The sequence below is a fragment of the Oncorhynchus mykiss genome, chromosome 13, assembly GCF_013265735.2.
Source record: "Oncorhynchus mykiss isolate Arlee chromosome 13, USDA_OmykA_1.1, whole genome shotgun sequence".
Lineage (NCBI taxonomy): Eukaryota > Metazoa > Chordata > Actinopteri > Salmoniformes > Salmonidae > Oncorhynchus > Oncorhynchus mykiss.
In genome coordinates, this window is record NC_048577.1 from 70761247 (window position 1) to 70777696 (window position 16450).

At 49.1% G+C, this 16450-nt stretch overlaps 1 protein-coding gene across 2 annotated transcripts in view; it reads left to right on the forward strand.

Moving 5' to 3' along the window:
* The window catches only part of LOC110515631 (multidrug resistance-associated protein 1), a 66345-nt gene that overhangs the window by 46372 nt on the left and 3523 nt on the right, over positions 1-16450 (forward strand). For both annotated transcript variants that reach the window (XM_036942066.1, XM_036942067.1), the window contains 12 exons: positions 3647-3698; positions 4163-4277; positions 4683-4890; positions 5270-5456; positions 5652-5775; positions 6150-6349; positions 7824-7950; positions 9904-10005; positions 11810-11956; positions 14388-14546; positions 14741-14907; positions 15429-15623. In XM_036942066.1, the coding sequence (XP_036797961.1) occupies positions 3647-3698; positions 4163-4277; positions 4683-4890; positions 5270-5456; positions 5652-5775; positions 6150-6349; positions 7824-7950; positions 9904-10005; positions 11810-11956; positions 14388-14546; positions 14741-14907; positions 15429-15623 (1783 nt within the window). The remainder of the gene's footprint in view (positions 1-3646; positions 3699-4162; positions 4278-4682; positions 4891-5269; positions 5457-5651; positions 5776-6149; positions 6350-7823; positions 7951-9903; positions 10006-11809; positions 11957-14387; positions 14547-14740; positions 14908-15428; positions 15624-16450) is intronic.

The following is a 16450-nucleotide window of genomic DNA, read 5'->3' on the forward strand; positions in this document are numbered from 1 at the left end:
GATGATGGGCTGGATGGCTGGGAGGAGGGCTGATTGAGTGACGATGGGCTGGATGGCTGGGAGGAGGGCTGATTGAGTGATGATGGGCTGGATGGCTGGGAGGAGGGCTGATTGAGTGATGATGGCTGGGAGGAGGGCTGATTGAGTGATGATGGCTGGGAGGAGGGCTGATTGAGTGATGATGGGTGGTTTCTGGGCTGGATGGCTGGGAGGAGGGCTGATTGAGTGATGATGGCTGGGAGGAGGGCTGAATGAGTGATGATGGCTGGGAGGAGGGCTGAATGAGTGATGATGGGCTGGATGGCTGGGAGGAGGGCTGATTGAGTGATGATGGGCTGGGAGGTGGGCTGGATGGCTGGGAGGTGGGCTGATTGAGTGACGATGGGCTGGATGGCTGGGAGGAGGGCTGATTGAGTGATGATGTGTGGTTTCTGGGCTGGATGGCTGGGATGAGGGCTGATTGAGTGATGATGGCTGGGAGGAGGGCTGAATGAGTGATGATGTGTGGTTTCTGGGCTGGATGGCTGGGATGAGGGCTGATTGAGTGATGATGGCTGGGAGGAGGGCTGAATGAGTGATGATGGCTGGGAGGAGGGCTGAATGAGTGATGATGGGTGGGACGAGGGCTGATTGAGTGATGATGGCTGGGTTCTGGGCTGGATGGCTGGGAGGAGGGCTGATTGAGTGATGATGGGTGGGAGGAGGGCTGGATGGCTGGGAGGAGGGCTGATTGAGTGATGATGGCTGGGAGGAGGGCTGGATGGCTGGGAGGAGGGCTGATTGAGTGATGATGGGTGGGAGGAGGGCTGGATGGCTGGGAGGAGGGCTGATTGAGTGATGATTTCTGGGCAAATGGGCTGAGGCTGTGAGGTGTCAGGGTTGGGTGGGGCTGGATCCTGGGGTCTGAGTGTGATGGGGAAGGAACTGCATGAGATTCTGGCTGGCGTTGACACAATTTCATAGTTTGGGTGGAAATGTTCTGATCAATTTGAATGGGTTTACAATGCATGAAACCAGTTGAGTTTATACGGCATCTTGTCAAGGGTTTGAAGACACAGAAGCACTTTTTGACATGAGCATGGGGTGATGTTTAAAACCATTTAGTTGTGACAACACAGAGAGTTTATCTCACTGGTATCATTAGAACATGATATCAGTGATGCTGGATGGATACCCTGGTTGGTATCATTATAACATGATATCAGTGATGCTGGATGGATACCCTGGTTGGTATCGTTACTACATGATATCAGTGATGCTGGATGGATTCCCTGGTTGGTATCGTTACTACATGATATCAGTGATGCTGGATGGATACCCTGATTGGTATCGTTACTACATGATATCAGTGATGCTGGATGGATACCCTGGTTGGTATCAATATAACATGAAATCAGTGATGCTGGATGGATACCCTGGTTGGTATCGTTACTACATGATATCAGTGATGCTGGATGGATTCCCTGGTTGGTATCGTTACTACATGATATCAGTGATGCTGGATGGATACCCTGGTTGGTATCATTATAACATGATATCAGTGATGCTGGATGAATACCCTGGTTGGTATCATTATAACATGATATCAGTGATGCTGGATGGATACCCTGGTTGGTATCGTTACTACATGATATCAGTGATGCTGGATGGATTCCCTGGTTGGTATCGTTACTACATGATATCAGCGATGCTGGATGGATACCCTGATTGGTATCGTTACTACATGATATCAGTGATGCTGGATGGATACCCTGGTTGGGATCATTATGCCATGATATCAGTGATGCTGGATGGATACCCTGGTTGGTATCATTACAACATGATATCAGTGATGGATACCCTGGTTGGTATCATTATAACATGATATCAGTGATGCTGGATGGATACCCTAGTTGGTATCATTATAACATGATATCAGTGATGCTGGATGGATACCCTGATTGGTATCGTTACTACATGATATCAGTGATGCTGGATGGACACCCTGGTTGGTATCATTATAACATGATATCAGTGATACTGGATGGATACCATGGTTGGTATCATTATAACATGATATCAGTGATACTGGATGGATACCCTGGTTGCTATCATTATAACATGATATCAGTGATGCTGGATGGATACCCTGGTTGCTATCTTTATAACATGATATCAGTGATACTGGATGGATACCCTGGTTGGTATCATTATAACATGATATCAATGATGCTGGATGGATACCCTGGTTGGTATCATTATAACATGATATCAGTGATGCTGGATGGATACCCTGGTTGGTATCATTATAACATGATATCAGTGATGCTGGATGGATACCCTGGTTGGTATCATTATAACATGATATCAGTGATGCTGGATGGATTCGCTGGTTGGTATCATTATAACATGATATCAGTGATGCTGGTTGGATACCCTGGTTGCTATCATTTTAACATGATATCAGTGATGCTGGATGGATACCCTGGTTGGTATCATTATAACATGATATCAGTGATGCTGGATGGATTCCCTGGTTGGTATCATTAGAACATGATATCAGTGATACTGGATGGATACCCTGGTTGGTATCATTACAACATGATTGATATCAGTGATACTGGATGGATACCCTGGTTGCTTATGATGTATTAAGCACAGCTCTGGGGTCAGGTTCAGTGTGCTTCCCAAAGGGCACCCTATTCCCTGTATAGTGCACTGCTTTAGACCAGAGCCCTGTAAAGTGCACTGCTTTAGACCAGAGCCCTGTATAGTGCACGATTTACCTATTCCCTATATAGTGCACTACTTTTGACCCGGGGCCCCATCATACCCCAATCAAAAGTAGTGCACTATTTAGGGAATAGGGTGCATTTGGGAAACATCCTTAGTAGGCTTGGGAGATATACCGCGTATACTGTATAGAGAAGTGTTTCAGACATACAGACGGTACGACTTCCTCGCTACGAGCCACTCCACTGTTTATACAACTCTTAAAGTTCAAGTTGAACTATAAGACATCTAAAGATGTGTTGAAATAAGTTCTCTCCAGTTCAGGACTCCAGCTCTGCGTTCGGTTTGCTAACTTAGTAAGTAGCTGGATGTCAGGATGAAGCGTCTTGGTTACAGCAGAGATATTCAACCCCCCCCCCCCCTTCCTGGATTAAGATCCCTGGTGCCTAAATTGTTTTGTGTGTTTTTTTTGGGGGGGAAACAGCGCCCCCTTGTGTGCACGTCCGGTAATACCGTACACCTCGGGATGGTACAGAAACAGTATGACATTCAGGGGAGGTTGGGTTAAACGCCAGAAGACACATTTCAGTTGAATGCATTCAGTTGTACAACGGACTAGGTATCTCCCCCTTTTCCCATCTGGATACTGCTCAACCCTGCTCCTTAGTTTCTATCCTAGTAGTTAAGGTTAGGATTGGGGTGTGGGGATCTGACCTGAGACCACTGCTAAGGGGGCAGGTGTTTCCTTGGAGCTGTTCTGACCCTGCTTTGTGTGGCGCTAATGCTGCTAGGGTTATTCTAGCTGTGTGTGTGTGTGCGCTTGTGCTTGTGTGTGAGAGAGTGTGTGTGTGTGTGTGTTTTGAGTCTAGAGTGTGTGATGTACTCCCTATAATCAGTGAAAGGTCTGACCAGGTCTCTTCTCTGGGATGTCTAGACTCTGCACCAAAGAGAGGACTGGAGAATGGACTTCCTGCTGCTGTGATTGGGTGAGTGAACACCCCACTCTGCTGAAATCCCTGGCTTTTACAGCTCACGCTAAACTCTACAAACATCTCAAATCTCTGGCACACTCTCTCTGTCTCTCTGTCTCTAGTCAGAACCATACCAGTACAACTCTCTCCGTCTCTGTCTCTCTCTGTCTCTCTCTGTCTCTCTCTCTGTCTCTCTCTCTCTCTCTCTCTGTCTCTCTCTGTCTCTCTCTCTCTGTCTCTCTCTCTCTGTCTCTCTCTCTCTCTCTCTCTCTCTCTGTCTCTCTCTGTCTCTGTCTCTCTCTGTCTCTGTCTCTCTCTGTCTCTCTCTCTCTGTCTCTCTCTCTCTCTCTCTCTCTCTCTCTCTCTCTCTCTCTCTCTCTCTCTCTCTCTGTCTCTCTCTGTCTCCCTCTCCCCTCTCTCTCTCTCTCTCTCTCTCTCTCTCGCTCGCTCTCTCTCTCTCGCTCTCTCTCTGTCTCCAGTCAGAACCATACCAGTACATCAGCAGTGAGGACAGAAGGAGAGGTCCTGGGGAAGAAGGCCAAGAACGCTGAGGTGGGGAGAATCACAGAGGCTGACAAGGCCAACACCGGGCGGGTAAGAGACTGTGTGTGAGATCTTAAATGGACTATTAACAGTCAATGTAGTATACCAGAGCCTCAGAGCAACTGTCCATCTCTTACATTGAACCTCTTCTCTTGGTCTCTCTCGTTCTTTTCTTGGTCTCTTTCTCTTTCTCTCGCTCTCTGTCTCTCTCTTTTCTTGGTCTCTCTTTCTCTCTCGCTGTCTGTCTCTCTCTTCTCTTGGTCTCTCTCGTTCTTTTCTTGGTCTCTTTCTCTTTCTCTCGCTCTCTGTCTCTCTCTTTTCTTGGTCTCTCTTTCTCTCCTCTCTGTTCTTGGTATCTCTCTCTGTCTCTGTCTTTCTCTCCTCTGTTCTTGGTATCTCTCTCTCTCTCTCTCTCCCCCTCTCCCCCCCCCCCCCCCCCCCCCCCCCCCCCTCTAGGTGAAGTTGTCAGTATTCTGGGAGTATATGAAGGCTATAGGGGTGGTGTTGTCCTGCGTCAGTATCTTCCTGTTCTTCAGTCACCACTTCGCCTCTCTCTTCTCTAACTACTGGCTCAGTCTGTGGACTGACGACCCAGTCGTCAACGGAACCCAGCCCAGCAGAGAGATGAGACTGGGGGTGTACGGAGCTCTGGGTGCCTCACAGGGTAAGGACGTTGGTGTGTGTTAATCTCTGTCTCTGTGGGTGGTACCCTGGTCTGTCTACAAGTCTTCATGTTCAACTCTCTCCCTTCCTCTCTCCCCTCTCTTCTCCCCAAACCCCCTTCCCCACTCTCTCCTCCCCTTCTCTGTCCCCTACTCCCCATAACCCCTTCCCCTTGCTCTCCTCTCCTCGCTCTTTCCCCTTCTCCTCATACCCCCTTCCCCTCTCTCTCACCATACCCCCCCGCTCCTCCCCCCCTCTCTCTCCCCTCATACCCCATTCCCCTCTCTCTCTCTCTTTCTCTCTCACCATACCCCCCCCTCTCTCTCTCCCCTCATACCCCCTTCCCCCCTCTCTCTCCCCATACCCTCTCTCTCTCTCAGGCATAGCTGTGTTCTGCTACTCCATCTCTGTCTCTATCGGTGGTATATTAGCATCACGCTACCTCCACCAGTCCATGCTGTACAACGTACTGCGCTCCCCCATGTCCTTCTTCGAGCGGACCCCCAGCGGTAACCTGGTGAACCGTTTCTCCAAGGAGACAGACACCATTGACTCCATCATCCCAAGGTTTTTACGGAAAATATATAGATATATATTTGTACAGAAAATCCTTAAAATATTTATTTTTTAAGTTGTCGATTTTATTATGTCTGTATAACATTTTTGTGTATTGTGTATTTATGAAAATGTGAAATTGTCTGAAATTTGTGTCTCCTGCAGTTGATGCCATGTAATGCTGCCTTATCTCTCCTCTCTCCCCAGTATCATTAAGATGTTCATGGGCTCCATGTTCAACGTAGTAGGATCCTGTGTGGTCATACTGATCGCTACTCCACTAGTGGCTATTATCATACCTCCTCTGGGGATACTCTACTTCTTTGTCCAGGTGGGTCGCTGAGGGGGGGGCGGGGTTAGAGAGATAGGGGTGTGAGTGGGGGGGAGGGAGAAAGAGGGGGGATGAGAGAGAGATCCCTCTCTCCCTACTCACTGTTATTTTATCTCCCTCCATGTCATCCCTCCATGTCATCCCTCCATGTCATCCCTCCATGTCATCCCTCCATCACATCTCTCCATGTCATCCCTCCATCACATCCCTCCATGTCATCCCTCCATCACATCCCTCCATGTCATCCCTCCATGTCATCCCTCCATGTCATCCCTCCATCACATCCCTCCATGTCATCCCTCCATGTCATCCCTCCGTGTCATCCCTCCGTGTCATCCCTCCGTGTCATCCCTCCGTGTCATCCCTCCCCACAGCGTTTCTACGTGGCGTCGTCTCGTCAGTTGAAGCGTCTGGAGTCGGTCAGTCGCTCCCCGGTCTACACACACTTCAACGAGACGTTGCTAGGCGCCAGCGTCATCCGAGCCTTTGGGGAGCAGGAACGCTTCATCAGGGAGAGTGACGGTCGAGTTGACCACAACCAGAAAGCATACTACCCCAGCATCGTAGCCAACCGGTGAGGAGCGTGGTCACACATCAATAAGTCATGTTGAGATATCAAATATTTTTAAAACATTCTCCAAACTAATGAGACCTGGTCAACGTTTATAGCAGGTACTATTAACATTCACCTGCGTCTGGAGTTTGTAGGGACCTGTACCGTAATGTCTCTAATATCTCTAGGTGGCTGGCGGTGCGTCTGGAGTTTGTAGGGAACGGTACCGTAATGTCTCTAATATCTCTAGGTGGCTGGCGGTGCGTCTGGAGTTTGTAGGGAACGGTACCGTAATGTCTCTAATATCTCTGTGTGTTGTAGGTGGCTGGCGGTGCGTCTGGAGTTTGTATGGAACGGTACCGTAATGTCTCTAATATCTCTAGGTGGCTGGCGGTGCGTCTGGAGTTTGTAGGGAACGGTACCGTAATGTCTCTAATATCTCTGTGTTGTAGGTGGCTGGCGGTGCGTCTGGAGGGAACGGTACCGTAATGTCTCTAATATCTCTGTGTGTTGTAGGTGGCTGGCGGTGCGTCTGGAGTTTGTATGGAACGGTACCGTAATGTCTCTAATATCTCTAGGTGGCTGGCGGTGCGTCTGGAGTTTGTAGGGAACGGTACCGTAATGTCTCTAATATCTCTCTGTGTTGTAGGTGGCTGGCGGTGCGTCTGGAGTTTGTAGGGAACTGTACCGTAATGTCTCTAATATCTCTGTGTTGTAGGTGGCTGGCGGTGCGTCTGGAGTTTGTAGGGAACGGTACCGTAATGTCTCTAATATCTCTCTGTGTTGTAGGTGGCTGGCGGTGCGTCTGGAGTTTGTAGGGAACTGTATCGTAATGTCTCTAATATCTCTGTGTATTGTAGGTGGCTGGCGGTGCGTCTGGAGTTTGTAGGGAACGGTACCGTAATGTCTCTAATATCTCTGTGTTGTAGGTGGCTGGCGGTGCGTCTGGAGTTTGTAGGGAACGGTACTGTAATGTCTCTAATATCTCTCTGTGTTGTAGGTGGCTGGCGGTGCGTCTGGAGTTTGTAGGGAACGGTACCGTAATGTCTCTAATATCTCTGTGTTGTAGGTGGCTGGCGGTGCGTCTGGAGTTTGTAGGGAACGGTACCGTAATGTCTCTAATATCTCTCTGTGTTGTAGGTGGCTGGCGGTGCGTCTGGAGTTTGTAGGGAACGGTACCGTAATGTCTCTAATATCTCTTTGTGTTGTAGGTGGCTGGCGGTGCGTCTGGAGTTTGTAGGGAACGGTACCGTAATGTCTCTAATATCTCTCTGTGTTGTAGGTGGCTGGCGGTGCGTCTGGAGTTTGTAGGGAACGGTACCGTAATGTCTCTAATATCTCTGTGTGTTGTAGGTGGCTGGCGGTGCGTCTGGAGTTTGTAGGGAACGGTACCGTAATGTCTCTAATATCTCTGTGTGTTGTAGGTGGCTGGCGGTGCGTCTGGAGTTTGTAGGGAACGGTATCGTAATGTCTCTAATATCTCTGTGTGTTGTAGGTGGCTGGCGGTGCGTCTGGAGTTTGTTGGGAACTGTATCGTAATGTTTGCTGCTCTGTTTGCTGTGATGGCTAGAGAGAGCCTCAGCCCTGGGATCATGGGCCTGTCCATCTCATACGCACTACAGGTCAGTAACGTGTGTGTGTGTGTGTGTGGACACTGGAACCGTAGGATGGTGTTTCATTTAAAAAAACGGATGAGTTCCCTTCATTCTTTGGTTTAGTTTCACAGCCGGTCAGGTACCCTGAGACCCCTCAGTCCTGAGACCCCAGGTTGTTTAACCCTGTCAGTCCTGAGACCCCAGCTTGTTTAACCCTGTCAGTCCTGAGACCCCAGGTTGTTTAACCCTGTCAGTCCTGAGACCCCAGGTTGTTTAACCCTGTCAGTCCTGAGACCCCAGGTTGTTTAACCCTATCAGTCCTGAGACCCCAGGTTGTTTAACCCTGTCAGTCCTGAGACCCCAGCTTGTTTAACCCTGTCAGTCCTGAGACCCCAGGTTGTTTAACCCTGTCAGTCCTGAGACCCCAGGTTGTTTAACCCTATCAGTCCTAAGACCCCAGGTTGTTTAACCCTATCAGTCCTGAGACCCCAGGTTGTTTAACCCTATCAGTCCTGAGACCCCAGGTTGTTTAACCCTATCAGTCCTGAGACCCCAGGTTGTTTAACCCTATCAGTCCTGAGACCCCAGGTTGTTTAACCCTGTCAGTCCTGAGACCCCAGGTTGTTTAACCCTATCAGTCCTGAGACCCCAGGTTGTTTAACCCTGTCAGTCCTGAGACCCCAGGTTGTTTAACCCTGTCAGTCCTGAGACCCCAGGTTGTTTAACCCTGTCAGTCCTGAGACCCCAGGTTGTTTAACCCTATCAGTCCTGAGACCCCAGGTTGTTTAACCCTATCAGTCCTGAGACCCCAGGTTGTTTAACCCTATCAGTCCTAAGACCCCAGGTTGTTTAACCCTATCAGTCCTGAGACCCCAGGTTGTTTAACCCTATCAGTCCTGAGACCCCAGGTTGTTTAACCCTATCAGTCCTGAGACCCCAGGTTGTTTAACCCTATCAGTCCTGAGACCCCAGGTTGTTTAACCCTGTCAGTCCTGAGACCCCAGGTTGTTTAACCCTGTCAGTCCTGAGACCCCAGGTTGTTTAACCCTATCAGTCCTGAGACCCCAGGTTGTTCGACCCTATCAGTCCTGAGACCCCAGGTTGTTTAACCCTATCAGTCCTGAGACCCCAGGTTGTTTAACCCTGTCAGTCCTGAGACCCCAGGTTGTTTAACCCTATCAGTCCTGAGACCCCAGGTTGTTTAACCCTATCAGTCCTGAGACCCCAGGTTGTTTAACCCTATCAGTCCTGAGACCCCAGGTTGTTTAACCCTGTCAGTCCTGAGACCCCAGGTTGTTTAACCCTATCAGTCCTGAGACCCCAGGTTGTTTAACCCTGCCAGTCCTGAGACCCCAGGTTGTTTAACCCTATCAGTCCTGAGACCCCAGGTTGTTTAACCCTATCAGTCCTGAGACCCCAGGTTGTTTAACCCTATCAGTCCTGAGACCCCAGGTTGTTTAACCCTGCCAGTCCTGAGACCCCAGGTTGTTTAACCCTGTCAGTCCTGAGACCCCAGATTGTTTAACCAAGTCAGTGCTGAGACCTCATGTGTGAGTCTCAGCTGTTCATAGATGACATCATAGATAGCTTTTAATACTTTGTGACTCAAACCATTCTGACTCTACTCTACCTCCTCTCTCTCTCTGCCTCTCCTTCTCTCTGCCTCTGTCTTTCTGTCTCTCTCTGTCTGTGCCTCTCCTTCTCTCGCTCTGCCTTTCCTTCTCTCTGTCTCTCTTTCTGTCTCTGTCTCTGCCTCTCCTTCTCTCTCTCTGCCTCTCCTTCTCTCTGTCTCTGCCTCTCCTTCTCTCTGTCTCTGCCTCTCCTTCTCTCTGCCTCTGCCTCTCCTTCTCTCTGCTTCTGCCTCTCCTTCTCTCTGTCTCTGCCTCTCCTTCTCTCTGCCTCTGCCTCTCCTTCTCTCTGCCTCTGCCTCTCCTTCTCTCTGCCCCTGTCTTTCTGTCTCTCTGTCTCTCTGTCCTGTAGCTGACGGCCTCTCTGACCTGGCTAGTGAGGATGTCTTCAGATCTGGAAACCAACATTGTGGCCGTTGAGAGAGTCAAGGAGTACGAAGACACAGAGAAAGAGGTACGTCTGTGTGTGTTTATGTTCTCATACACAACTCTGTAGGTAGAGCTGTTGTTGTGACTGTGTGTGTTGTGACTGTGTTTGTTGTGACTGTGTGTGTTGTTGTGACTGTGTGTTGTGACTGTGTGTGTTGTTGTGACTGTGTGTTGTTGTGACTGTGTGTGTTGTGACTGTGTGTGTTGATGTTCTCATACACAACTCTGTAGGTAGAGCTGTTTTTGTGACTGTGTGTGTTGTGACTGTGTGTTGTTGTGACTGTGTGTGTTGTTGTGACTGTGTGTGTTGATGTTCTCATACACAACTCTGTAGGTAGAGCTGTTTTTGTGACTGTGTGTGTTGTGACTGTGTGTGTTGTTGTGACTGTGTGTGTTGTTGTGACTGTGTGTGTTGTTGTGACTGTGTGTGTTGTTGTGACTGTGTGTGTTGTTGTGACTGTGTGTGTTGTTGTGACTGTGTGTGTTGTTGTGACTGTGTGTGTTGTTGTGACTGTGTGTTGTGACTGTGTGTGTTGTTGTGACTGTGTGTGTTGTTGTGACTGTGTGTGTTGTAGAGCTGTGACAGCATTTTGGAAGACTGTTATTGGTCAACCAAATCTACTTCTATAAAATAACATATGACCTGCCATACTGTCCTTCAGTCAGCTGGTCTTTCTACTCCTATAAAATAACATATGACCTGCCATACTGTCCTTCAGTCAGCTGGTCTTTCTACTCCTATAAAATAACATATGACCTGCCATACTGTCCTTCAGTCAGCTGGTCTTTCTACTCCTATAAAATAACATATGACCTGCCATACTGTCCTTCAGTCAGCTGGTCTTTCTATAAAATAACATATGACCTGCCATACTGTCCTTCAGTCAGCTGGTCTTTCTACTCCTATAAAATAACATATGACCTGCCATACTGTCCTTCAGTCAGCTGGTCTTTCTACTCCTATAAAATAACATATGACCTGCCATACTGTCCTTCAGTCAGCTGGTCTTTCTACTCCTATAAAATAACATATGACCTGCCATACTGTCCTTCAGTCAGCTGGTCTTTCTATAAAATAACATATGACCTGCCATACTGTCCTTCAGTCAGCTGGTCTTTCTATAAAATAACATATGACCTGCCATACTGTCCTTCAGTCAGCTGGTCTTTCTACTCCTATAAAATAACATATGACCTGCCATACTGTCCTTCAGTCAGCTGGTCTTTCTACTCCTATAAAATAACATATGACCTGCCATACTGTCCTTCAGTCAGCTGGTCTTTCTACTCCTATAAAATAACATATGACCTGCCATACTGTCCTTCAGTCAGCTGGTCTTTCTACTCCTATAAAATAACACATGACCTGCCATACTGTCCTTCAGTCAGCTGGTCTTTCTACTCCTATAAAATAACATATGACCTGCCATACTGTCCTTCAGTCAGCTGGTCTTTCTACTCCTATAAAATAACATATGACCTGCCATACTGTCCTTCAGTCAGCTGGTCTTTCTATAAAATAACATATGACCTGCCATACTGTCCTTCAGTCAGCTGGTCTTTCTACTTCTATAAAATAACATATGACCTGCCATACTGTCCTTCAGTCAGCTGGTCTTTCTACTTCTATAAAATAACATATGACCTGCCATACTGTCCTTCAGTCAGCTGGTCTTTCTATAAAATATCATATGACCTGCCATACTGTCCTTCAGTCAGCTGGTCTTTCTACTTCTTTAAAACAGTTATTTTATTTATTTAGTTGTGTACACGGGAACTCTGTGTGTATGACTGTGTGTGTGTATATACCTCTGTTTGTCCCCTCCCAGGCGGACTGGAGACATGACCAATCGTCTCTGCCTCCAGGCTGGCCCACAGCAGGCAACATAGACATCAGAGGGTTTGGTCTGCGATACAGAGAGGACCAGGAACTGGCCGTACGCAACATCACCGTAGCCATCCACGGAGGAGAGAAGGTATGTGATGGGGGGGGTACGGACTGTGTGACTGGAGGGATTAGGCCGAGTGACGGGGGATTAGGCCGAGTGACGGGGGATTAGGCCGAGTGACGGGGGATTAGGCCGAGTGACGGGGGATTAGGCCGAGTGACGGGGGATTAGGCCGAGTGACGGGGGATTAGGCCGAGTGACGGGGGATTAGGCCGAGTGACGGGGGATTAGGCCGAGTGACGGGGGATTAGGCCGAGTGACGGGGGATTAGGCCGAGTGACAGGAGGGGATTAGGCCGCGTGACAGGAGGGGATTAGGCCGAGTGACGGGGGATTAGGCCGCGTGACAGGAGGGGATTAGGCCGCGTGATGGGAGGGGATTAGGCCGCGTGACGGGAGGGGATTAGGCCGCGTGACGGGAGAGGATTAGGCCGCGTGACGGGAGGGGATTAGGCCGCGTGACGGGAGGGGATTAGGCCGCGTGACGGGAGGGGATTAGGCCGCGTGACGGGGGATTAGGCCGAGTGACGGGGGATTAGGCCGCGTGACGGGGGATTAGGCCGCGTGACGGGGGATTAGGCCGAGTGACGGGGGATTAGGCCGAGTGACGGGGGATTAGGCCGAGTGACGGGGGATTAGGCCGAGTGACGGGGGATTAGGCCGAGTGACGGGGGATTAGGCCGAGTGACGGGGGATTAGGCCGAGTGACGGGGGATTAGGCCGAGTGACGGGGGATTAGGCCGAGTGACAGGAGGGTGACAGGAGGGGATTAGGCGGCGTGACGGGGGATTAGGCCGAGTGACAGGAGGGTGACAGGAGGGGATTAGGCCGCGTGACGGGAGGGGATTAGGCCGCGTGACGGGAGGGGATTAGGCCGCGTGACGGGAGGGGATTAGGCCGCGTGACGGGAGGGGATTAGGCCGCGTGACGGGAGAGGATTAGGCCGCGTGACGGGGGATGAGGCTGTTGTTGTTGTTCCAGGTGGGTATAGTAGGTCGTACAGGGGCAGGGAATTGACGTTGTTGTTGTTGTTGTTGTTGTTCCAGGTGGGTATAGTTGGTCGTACAGGAGCAGGGAATTGACTGTTGTTGTTGTTATTGTACCAGGTGGGTGTAGTAGGTTGTACAGGAGCAGGGTAGTGACTGTTGTTGTTGTTCCAGGTGGGTATAGTAGGTTGTACAGGAGCAGGGTAGTGACTGTTGTTGTTGTTGTTGTTCCAGGTGGGTATAGTAGGTCGTACAGGAGCAGGGTAGTGACTTGTTGTTGTTCCAGGTGGGTATAGTAGGTCGTACAGGAGCAGGGAATTGACTGTTGTTGTTGTTGTTCCAGGTGGGTATAGTAGGTCGTACAGGAGCAGGGTAGTGACTTGTTGTTGTTCCAGGTGGGTATAGTAGGTCGTACAGGAGCAGGGTAGTGACTTGTTGTTGTTCCAGGTGGGTATAGTAGGTCGTACAGGAGCAGGGTAGTGACTTGTTGTTGTTCCAGGTGGGTATAGTAGGTCGTACAGGAGCAGGGAATTGACTGTTGTTGTTGTTGTTCCAGGTGGGTATAGTAGGTCGTACAGGAGCAGGGTAGTGACTTGTTGTTGTTCCAGGTGGGTATAGTAGGTCGTACAGGAGCAGGGTAGGGACTGTTGTTGTTGTTGTTGTTCCAGGTGGGTATTGTAGGTCGTACAGGAGCAGGGTAGGGACTGTTGTTGTTGTTCTTGTTCCAGGTGGGTATAGTAGGTCGTACAGGAGCAGGGTAGTGACTTGTTGTTGTTCCAGGTGGGTATAGTAGGTCGTACAGGAGCAGGGTAGTGACTTGTTGTTGTTCCAGGTGGGTATAGTAGGTCGTACAGGAGCAGGGTAGTGACTTGTTGTTGTTCCAGGTGGGTATAGTAGGTCGTACAGGAGCAGGGTAGTGACTTGTTGTTGTTCCAGGTGGGTATAGTAGGTCGTACAGGAGCAGGGTAGTGACTTGTTGTTGTTCCAGGTGGGTATAGTAGGTCGTACAGGAGCAGGGAATTGACTGTTGTTGTTGTTGTTCCAGGTGGGTATAGTAGGTCGTACAGGAGCAGGGTAGTGACTTGTTGTTGTTCCAGGTGGGTATAGTAGGTCGTACAGGAGCAGGGTAGTGACTTGTTGTTGTTCCAGGTGGGTATAGTAGGTCGTACAGGAGCAGGGTAGTGACTGTTGTTGTTGTTCCAGGTGGGTATAGTAGGTCGTACAGGAGCAGGGAATTGACTGTTGTTGTTGTTGTTCCAGGTGGGTATTGTAGGTCGTACAGGAGCAGGGTAGTGACTTGTTGTTGTTCCAGGTGGGTATAGTAGGTCGTACAGGAGCAGGGTAGTGACTTGTTGTTGTTCCAGGTGGGTATAGTAGGTCGTACAGGAGCAGGGTAGTGACTTGTTGTTGTTCCAGGTGGGTATAGTAGGTCGTACAGGAGCAGGGAATTGACTGTTGTTGTTGTTGTTCCAGGTGGGTATAGTAGGTCGTACAGGAGCAGGGAAGTCCTCTCTGACTCTAGGATTGTTCCGCATCATCGAGGCGTGTGAGGGAGAGATTCATATCGATGGAGTTAACATCGCTACGCTGGGTCTCCATGAACTCCGCTCCAGGATCACCATCATACCACAGGTACACACCCACGGCCCATACAGACACACTCAAACTGACCCACACTCTTCTGGAGACCTGTTATATTTAAAATATCTTTATTTATCCTCTCCCTCCCTCCCTCACCCCCCCCCCCCCCTCCCCTTCCTCCTTTCCCTCTCTCCCCCTCTCTCTCATGGCTCTCCCCCTCTCCCCCCTCCTCCCTCCCCCTCCAGGATCCAGTGTTGTTCTCTGGGTCTCTGAGGATGAATCTGGACCCCTTCGATGGCTACTCTGATGAGGAGGTGTGGAGAGCCCTGGAGCTCTCCCATCTCAAGAGCTTTGTGTCGGGCCTGCCGGACAAACTCAACCACGAGTGTTCAGAGGGAGGAGAGAACCTCAGGTACACAAGGCAACATAGGCCTACATTCACCATACATAGGCCTACATATACCATATATAGGCCTACATAGCATTACTTACACACACAGCTTCTGGTTCGCTCTCTCGTCCTTCTCTCCTCTTCTTCCCTCTCTCCTTCTCTCCTTACCTCTGTCCTCCTCTCCTTATCTCTCTCCTCCTCTCCTTACCTCTCTCCTCTCTCCTCCTCTCCTTACCTCTCTCCTCTCTCCTCCTCTCCTTACCTCTCTCCTCCTCTCCTCCTCTCCTCCTCTTCTCTCCTCTCTCCTCCTCTCCTTACCTCTCTCCTCCTCTCCTCCTCTTCTCTGCTCTCTCCTCCTCTCCTTACCTCTCTCCTCCTCTCTTCCTCTTTTTTCCTCTCTCCTTCTCTTCTTACCTCTCTCCTCTCTCCTCCTCTTCTTACCTCTCTCCTCCTCTCCTTACCTCTGTCCTCTCTCCTTACCTCTCTTCTCTCTCCTTCTTGTTTCTTAACCTCTCTCTCTCATTAACATAATCTCTCTCCAGTCTGGGTCAGCGCCAGCTGGTGTGTCTGGCCCGAGCCCTCCTGAGGAAGACGAAGATCTTAGTTCTGGATGAGGCCACAGCTGCTGTGGACCTGGAGACAGACAACCTGATCCAGTCCACCATCAGAACCCAGTTTGATGACTGCACTGTCCTGACCATCGCACACAGACTCAATACTATCATGGACTACACCAGGTAATATATAGACTGACTCAATACTGTCATGGACTACACCAGGTAATATATAGACTGACTCAATACTATCATGGACTACACCAGGTAATATATAGACTGACTCAATACTATCATGGACTACACCAGATAATATATAGACTGACTCAATACTATCATGGACTACACCAGGTAATATACTGTATAGACTGACTCAATACTATCATGGACTACACCAGGTAATATATAGACTGACTCAATACTATCATGGACTACACCAGGTAATATACTGTATAGACTGACTCAATACTATCATGGACTACACCAGGTAATATATAGACTGACTCAATACTATCATGGACTACACCAGGTAATATATAGACTGACTCAATACTATCATGGACTACACCAGGTTATATATAGACTGACTCAATACTATCACGGACTACACCAGATAATATATAGACTGACTCAATACTATCATGGACTACACCAGGTAATATACTGTATAGACTGACTCAATACTATCATGGACTACACCAGGTAATATATAGACTGACTCAATACTATCATGAACTACACCAGATAATATATAGACTGACTCAATACTATCACGGACTACACCAGGTAATATATAGACTGACTCAATACTGTCATGGACTACACCAGGTAATATATAGACTGACTCAATACTATCACGGACTACACCAGGTAATATATAGACTGACTCAATACTATCATGGACTACACCAGGTAATATATAGACTGACTCAATACTATCATGGACTACACCAGGTAATATACTGTATAGACTGACTCAATACTGTCATGGACTACACCAGGTAATATAT